Source organism: Mustela nigripes, chromosome 13 (genome assembly GCF_022355385.1).
Source record: "Mustela nigripes isolate SB6536 chromosome 13, MUSNIG.SB6536, whole genome shotgun sequence".
In the NCBI taxonomy this organism is placed as follows: domain Eukaryota; kingdom Metazoa; phylum Chordata; class Mammalia; order Carnivora; family Mustelidae; genus Mustela; species Mustela nigripes.
The window spans coordinates 132565196-132573801 of NC_081569.1; the positions used below are offsets into that span (position 1 = coordinate 132565196).

Here is an 8606-nt window from a genome sequence, read left to right on the forward strand (position 1 = left end):
CTTCTGTTTCTTTTGTGGATTTTTATATGCCAGAACATGCCTGCCTTGGAGACTTAGCACTTGCTTTCTGGAATGCGCTCTCCCTCAATATCCACAAGATTCAATCTTTCATCTCCCTTCCATCTTTACTCAAATATTATCTCTTCAGAGAATTTTTTTGGCCTCCCGTTCCAAAGTTGCAACACTACTATCTCCCTTTCACACTTTATTTTTCTCTTTGGCTTTTATCTCTACCTCAAGTTCTAAAAATCTTTCTTATTTATTTTGTTGTGTCCTCCATTAGAATCTAAAATTTCATGAACAGAAATTTCGATTTTTTTTTCATTTATTTCCAAATCCCCACTGCCCAGCAATATTTAGAAAATAGTAAGCACCCAATAAATATGTGTTGAATGAATGACCAAGTATACTGGGAAAAAAACAGATTAAACTTCTAAAGATAAAAAAAAAGCAATTGAAATGAAACACCTAAAATCTAGATTAAAGAGAAAAACATTTTTCAGAGAATAACATATTATCAACAAAAGTAATACTCCATGGTTCATCTTAGGAGTCTAGCAGAAATTTGATACCCAAACCAGCAAGAAGAGTAATAAGAAGAACAAACTAATCTTCCAAGGGAAATAGATTTAAAGATCCTAAATAACATTTTATCAAACAAAATCCAGAAATGTATGAAAAAATATATCATAGCAAATATTAAAATTCCATTTAAATAAATTTCAAGATTAGAGCAAACTAACAATACAATTATCCTTCATTATCCAGACCTATTTGGTACCTACCTGAGTTCAAACAGTGACAGTCTGAATAATGAGTTAGGATATTTATAGGTACCTCAGTTGAATTTACTTATTTTTTAAGGTGACATATAATATTGATTCTTTTTTTTTTTTGTCTGCTGTTCTATGAATTTTAACCTACGTGTAAATTAATGTCACCATCACCACCACAATCAGGATACAGAATAGTTTCACTGTAACCTTATAAAATTCCTTCAAATTCCCTTTATAGTCATATGCTCCCTCAGCTCTCAATCTTTGGCAACCACTGATCTGTCTCCATCACTAGAGTTTTGGGCTTGTTTAGAATGTCACAAAAATGGAATCATATAGAATACAATCTTTTGAGACTGGCTTCTTTCACTCAGAAAAATAACTTTGAGGTTCATATAAGTTGGTGTCTGTATCAATAGTTCACTCCTTTTTATTGATGAATATGGGTCTACCACAGTTTTTTTATTCATTCACACATTGAAGGGAATTTAGGTTGTGTCCAGGCTTTGGAGATTATAAATAATGTTGCTCTAAAGACGCATGAGTTTTCGTCTACATGCACATTTTCATTTCTCTCAGATAAATACCATGGAGTGGGATTTCTTGGTCATATGGTAAGCATTTGTCTAACATTTTCCAGAGTAGCTGCATTTTTACCTTCTACCAGCAGTGTGTGAGAGTTTCAGTTGCTCCATAACCTCAGTAGCACTTGATATTTTCAGTATTTTTTATTTTAATTATTCTATAATTTGGAAAGCGAATAACTATATTTTGATAATGAGGGAAATACCTAAAATTTTATCTTAACTTATTTGGTTATTTGTTTAGGTATAAGGGACGCATGCCTATGTGGTTAAAATTATGAAGATAAGCAACAAACTGATAAAGATAAGAGTAGATAGTGGTACTTGTGGTGGAAAGGGAGGCAGATGTCTCCACTAGGCTCACGAGGGGCTCTAAGGTACTGATGAAACATTATTTAGGAGGCAGGGTGGTGGACATGAGTGGCCTGTTTTAGTATTATATCTGAAACTATATCCATGCATTTGATATACTTCATAATTAATTTAAAAAATGTCTGAGCATACAAAACACACAAAATCCTCAAAGTAATGCAGAAAAATATACTAAAACCATTCTTTTCAGAGTTCAAGTACAGTGAGTTAGAAACCTAAAAGCATTTTGTAGAATTTGAATGTAAGACTTTCTTAAAGGTTGTTTATAACTAAAATACTTTATTTAATATATCTATGCTTGTGTACATCTCATAGGTCAAATTGCTGATGGGCTATCCAGTTCATTAATGAGCTTGTTTCTTTCCAGAAGCCTCAACCTGTACACAAAAGAGCTGGGCATGGCAAAGAGTAGCTTCTGAAAACCATGACCAGAACTTGACTTTGTTTAAGAAGCACATTGAATGTATCATCTTTACTAGTCACAAATTCTTAGACGTACCTCAGGGCACAATAAAGACTATAAAACCCTTCAGCAGACTTTTCCTATTGCCACCAACATTTGTAAGGAGAATGTTTACCTGTGACAACACTGGGAATTTTGGAGAGAAAGCTCTTGACTGTTCTGATGGGCACACCACCTGTTTTGTCATCTTGCATCTTTGTAATGATGTCTTCGATCTGAAAGAGGATAAAGAAGTGTCATTTCCTCCCATAAAGTAATAGTTTATTAATAGCCAAATGAACATGTATGAACAATAGCGATAAAAAAAGGCCTCCACCTAGACAGACAATAAACACAGTAGCAGGATCTGTAATAAACCAAGCACTGGGGGTGGGAGGGAGGCCATGAGGTTATATATAACAGCATAAAGCGCAGTCTCTAGAAGAACAGACACCTAGATAAAGAAGGTAAGGAGGGAGAAATATTAGGATTCCTAATGAAATCAACTTGTAATTCAATATGCAATGAAACTCCTCCTTCTCCTAGATTTGGTTTATATATAGGCTGAACAGTATGAAGCACCTGGCCTGTGGGACCACTGCAGGATCCAGGCAGAGTCACACAGGAGAAAAAGAAATACTATAAATTAAGACATGAAAAGTTCTAATCCAGAGAAATTAGAGGACAGGTTACAGTGGCTGATTGTGGTAGTGTGAGGGTGATCACTTTACACCAAGATTAAAGTGGGACAAGGACAGAATCTTCCCCTTTTGGACCAAAGAAGACCACCACAGCCATGGTGGGCTGTGGCTTCAACCCAGCGAGATTTTGCTAATAAAACAAGATATTATGTATGTATGTTGAACACAGAACTGAGAGAGAAGATAGATTACTAAGGATGTAGGTGCATAAATTGGGAAACCAATTTGTAGAGAAGAATTTATAAGCCAGATGTAATTTCCTGTGCAGAAAGATTTAGAATAGGACACAGAACAATTTATGACAAGAACATAGATCTTATTGTTTGGGGAGTTGGGGGGTAGGGGGTATCGGGAAAGGGGCAAAGATGATGCTTGATTTTACCACAGATCTCACTCCCCTAAGCAACAGAATATCTGTGAAACACAAAGGTGATCCTCTGAGCACTGCCATAAAACTTGCACATAACTTTAAGTCCAGAAAGCTAAAACTCTAGCCCATCTAGTCTAATAACATACTTGTATTGCAATTTGAGGTTGAATTTCTCAAAGTTACATGGCAACTTGTTTGATAGATATGAATAAGTCATTAGAGACTAGGTTAGGATATAGAATAACTTAATAATAAGATATAATAGCTAAAATATATTAAGAATTTACTGTGTGCTAGGTGTTATTCTAAGTACATGCACATATTATCCTATTTAATCTTCATGATTACTTCACAAGCTAGATTCCACTTGTTATCCTCATTTTTCAGATATCAAACCAGGGTGGATCGGGTCAAGTTCTTCTAAAAAATAACCTTCAAAATCACAATGGCTGAGTATAACCAATTTATTTCTTTCTCTTGCTTCAAGTCTATCACAGGTCACCAGGGGGACTCTGCTCATTGTAATTACTCTGGGACCCAGGCTGATGGAACAGCCACCATCTTGAATGCTGCTCATCATTGTTCTAGAGGGACAAGAGAGAATTCTGGAGAATCTTGCATTGATTATTACATGTTATAGCCAAGAAGTTAGATATAACACCTTTGCTCACAATTCTTTAACGAGAACTAGTTACATGGCACCACCCAACCACAAAGGAGCCAGGGGGTCCAGTTTTCTGGGTGCTGGGAGGAAAGGGGAACTAACAATCTGTGAGTAGCACCAATGACCACCACAGAAGTTAAACGACCTTCTTAAAGTCACACAGCTACCCAGCTGAGTTTAAACACAGCCACAGACCTCAGAGCTCAGGTTTCTAACCCCTGGGCTGGGCTGCCACTCAGTAAGATACCCAGAAAACCAGCCAAGCAGAAAGACTGCTTTCCTCTGGTTATTTCTAGGTTTTCCTGAGAAAGCACTGATAATGAGAAATAATCTTAAGCTCCTGGCCCTTTAAGGGGTGGATGGATATATCAGGCTGAGAAGAAAGGTTATTCTCTAAAGACCTGCATTCTGTTAAAGGACAGGATAAGAAGACTTTTCATCCACATTCATGTTAATCATCTCAGCTTGTGCCCCTACCTTACTGCCCCTAACCTTAACCCAATGATTTAGAGTAGTCTGAGTATTCCTTACTGATAGTCAAGGAGAATTATTCCTAGAAAAAAAAAATGGTCATATTTTCAAAGTAATCTACGCTTTTGATCTGGTGGGCTATCTGATACCACATATATCAGTTACATTGATGCTTTTTATAGAATGGACTCAAAATCATTGGGAATTGGAGGGAAGCCAATATTTCAATTCACTTAGACTCCTGACTTGCCATTCGATGATAATAATTTTGAGTCTCTGCTGATATGGGCTGGATCTAAGGACTGGCTGTGCAGAGGAATGTTCCACAATTCTTTTCTTCCATGCTCTGTGTAGTCATTTCATCACACCACCGAATCTTAAAAGGGACTATTTATTAAAGAAGATCTATCTTCTCATGGGGTCTCACAATGTGTCAAGAGGTATATTATTTATCAGAGGTTACAGTCAGATCAAAAGGACAACCCCCTTAAGTGACCAGAAAGGCAATTACATTGTAGCAATAGTTTACAACACCAGAGGTGTTGAAGAATGTTCATTGGTCCCCAATTTTTGACTCTTCCATAGTATTAATATTTACCCAATTCCATGCCCTGGCCTCAGAGTGGGCAGAAAGTCTGCCCTTGGACTTTTGGGATAGGCCACGTGACTTGCCTGGCTAACGGGAAGACATTGAACATGATATGAGCAGAGGCTTTCAGTGTGCCTGCATGGTCATGCACACCTTCTTCTCTTGCCTTCCTGTCTCAGACAGTTGTTCCAAGGTTGGGGGGTGGGTGGTGAGAGACATCTGGAGCAGAAGGGACCCTACCTGCAGCTAGGTAGGTCAAGCCTCAGTTGACCTGCCCACTCAGGAGCTTATGGCTATATACCCCTGAGTTTGGGTGGTTCGCTAGAAAAAATGTGTCTCTAGTTTGCTGATGCAATGGAGCTTTAAAATAAAGGCACCTATCAAAAATTGCTGAAGCCAAAAAACCCTTAGCAGTAAGAATCAATGAGTCCTAGAGGTGGGGCGTGCTAAAATCCAATGCTATTTAAGGATGCAGAAATTCCAATTATACCATCCACCATTTACTTAAAAATTCTCAGGGCCTCTACTCTTCTGTAGTCCATTCTGTTGTTGTGTTAGGAAAATTTGTGATAGCTGAGTTTGATTCTGGAACATGGTCTTGTGCAACATCAGTTCATAATACTACCTCTGAATTATTATTATTATTATTATTATTATTATTATTATTATTATTGGTCCTGGTTTCTGATGAAATGCCAAGAGTACAGACCTACCTACCAAAAAATCCAAAGTGGTCTCCAAGGGGATTATATAAATTACAATGGCAAACATTTCAGAACAGGTACATATGATCAACGCTGCCCTTGGTATTGTTTTAAATAAATGATCTAATTTATTTCTCAGTCTTAAAAGTTACTTAGTAAAGATGTTGAAATTAGGCTGAGAAAGGTTAGATTTCTCCATGAACAAAATGGCTAGTAAGTGGCAAAGCCCAAACTCTTGTCCAAGTCTTCCTGACTCTAAGCCCCAAGCTCCAGCAACTCCAAGATTCATCTTATTTTCAACCAGTGTCTGCTGACATGCTCTTCAGATACAAGGAACTTAATACTGTTTGCACTGAAGGGGAAGTTCAGCTCAGTCATAAGGGGGTGGAGAAGGAAACAGAGAAATCAATCCAGATAATCAGATTATCAACCATCTCAGGATTTATTTTGGTCCAACAACGGCTGATGCCTAGCAGCTCTGTGTTTTTCCCTTTTCCTGGAGACTTAATGAGATTTATCTTCTACTGGTAGATCACAGCTCCTGGGACCAGGGAGATGGGAAGGTATCTACTTATATTTTCTTGGCTACTCAGTCGCATCTAACTTTTGACACCTTTTGTTTCTGGAGAAGAACAACAGTAATTCCTGACACCCTTTAATACAGAGCTGTGTGTCATGAGGGAGAATGTTGGACCCAAGTTTCCCTGGGCCAGTCAATATGAGGTGGCCCTGATTTAGCAGCGAGCGATGCAGAAAACCTCGTTGGCCAGCTCATCAGGTTCTGCCAGGATGAGTCCCAAGAACCAGGACAACCTCCTAAAAAGGAGCTCAAAACTCAGCACTGACAGGCAGATAGAACTTTCTTCCAAACAGCAGGACAGATGGAAACCATTGCACCACAGGGTGGGTTTCCTTGGAACTGAGGAATGTCATGAGACAGTAGACGGAATTCTCTGATGGAGCTGTGGAGTGTGAGAGAGGGGTGAGGAGCAGCGACCACCTCTCCACAAAGTGAGGCCACAGTAGGAGCGCAGGAAGAACACTGGTCGGAGGCCCAGGAGAAATGATAGCCTTAGCTTCACCGATTTTCTGGAGAAGTAAACTCTCTGGACTTTACTGCCTCAACTCTACAGTGAGGAGCTTGGTCACTAAAATGAGATCTCTAGTTCTAAGACATGAGAGGCTTCTCTGGCTTGACAAATGCAAAGCTGTCTGCGAGGAAAGGAAAGGACAGGACAGGCAGTCGGGCCTCTGGGTCCCCATTCTCCACGCTGCTCACCTGCCAGGTGGTTCCGTGCAGAACCCTCTCTTGGGCTGAGGCACAAGGTGGTGTGCTGAGCAGGACTAGGGAGTTTTGATGCTTTCAGAAATCATTTTGGACAAATGACATTAGAAGCCAGACAGAGACATGATCCAAAGAGGCCCTGACACTGCTCTTTATTGATCGGTCCGCGCTCGCTCATCTCTGCTGATACAGATGGCCCTCCTAACAGAAATGACTAAGGGCCAATATTAGTTTTGTGTGTGTAAATTAATTATCTGGTGAACTGATTTATTTAGCTTGTCCAATTTTTCCTCAGTGGAAGATTAAAAAACTAAGAATAGCGAAACTATATTGCCATTATTAAACCATAAGAGACTCTTAATCTCACAAAACAAACTGAGGGTTTCTGGCGGGGGAGGTGGGTAGGGAGAAGGTGGTTGGGTTATGGACACTGGGGAGGGTATGTGCTATGATGAGTGTGCTGTGAAGTGTGTAAGCCTGATGATTCACAGACCTGTATCCCTGGGGCTAATAATACATTATATGTTAATAAAAAAAATAAAATAAAAAATAAATTAAAAAAATAAAGATGCAGGAACACTTAAAAATATATATAAATATTATATATGTATGTGTATATATAAATTAAAAATATATATAAAATACAAAATTAAAAAGATATAAATATTATATATATGTATGTGTATGTATTGTATGTGTATATATATCTATACATATAGATATCTATATGTATAGACATATATATGTATATATACATAGATATACATAGATATAGATATATATGTATCTATAGGTATATATATCTATAAGTATATATAGGTATCTATATACATATCTCTCTCCACTACAACATTAGCAAAAAAAGTATGCCTTAGGCATGAAGGTCTTTTTCATTGAAGCATTTCATTTTGACTTTGCAATCAATTGCCTATTTCTTACCACTAATGCCTGTCACTCCAGCTCCTGCATTTCATTCAAGACCCCCTCTGTTTTGGTGTCTGTGAATGAGTGAAAAGGACTCCTTGGACACGTCTTTTCAGCCCAGAGGCAGGACTCAGAGTTGGCAGATGATAATCATATTTCTTAACCCGGAATGTGTATGCTTCACTGAACATGCTCTGTTCCATATGTGCTCCATGAGATCGGGCTATTTTTCATTTCTATTTTTAAAAACATAGCACACGGCTACTCTCACCTTATAAATGTAGTCAGCTTCCCTTACTGGGTTAGTGGACATTTACTGAGCGCCTACAAAGTGGCAGGCAGAGTTTCAATTTCTCCTGTTACAGAAGTGAGTAGGACAGTCTGTTCCCTTTCACCATGAACTAATACATTTCAGAAAGATTCAGGGCTTGAGGCTCAAAGTTCTCAAAGTTAAGGATGTGGCAGCAGAGCCAAGTATGGGCTCCAAAGATGCTTGACAGTGAAACACAAAGTAGTAAGAAATAGCACTCTCAGAGGTCATCACAAGGGGAACCCCCCTCCCTTTTTCATCATCCTGTTCAAAAGACGATGATTTCAAAGGCAGGAGGGGAATTCTGAGAGTCCTTGTGGTGGCCATGACAGTTATTGAAATACTTGTTAATTTGTTTTCCCTTAAACATGCTTTTGAATCATTGTTTCAGTTTGAAATGCTTTTGATAGAAAG

The 8606-nt window shown here is 38.4% G+C and overlaps 1 protein-coding gene across 3 annotated transcripts in view; it reads right to left on the reverse strand.

Moving 5' to 3' along the window:
* The window catches only part of RGS6 (regulator of G protein signaling 6), a 542081-nt gene that overhangs the window by 160271 nt on the left and 373204 nt on the right, over window positions 1-8606 (reverse strand). For all 3 annotated transcript variants that reach the window (XM_059373828.1, XM_059373830.1, XM_059373829.1), the window contains exon 3: window positions 2311-2410. In XM_059373828.1, coding sequence (XP_059229811.1) covers window positions 2311-2410 — 100 coding nt within the window. The remainder of the gene's footprint in view (window positions 1-2310; window positions 2411-8606) is intronic.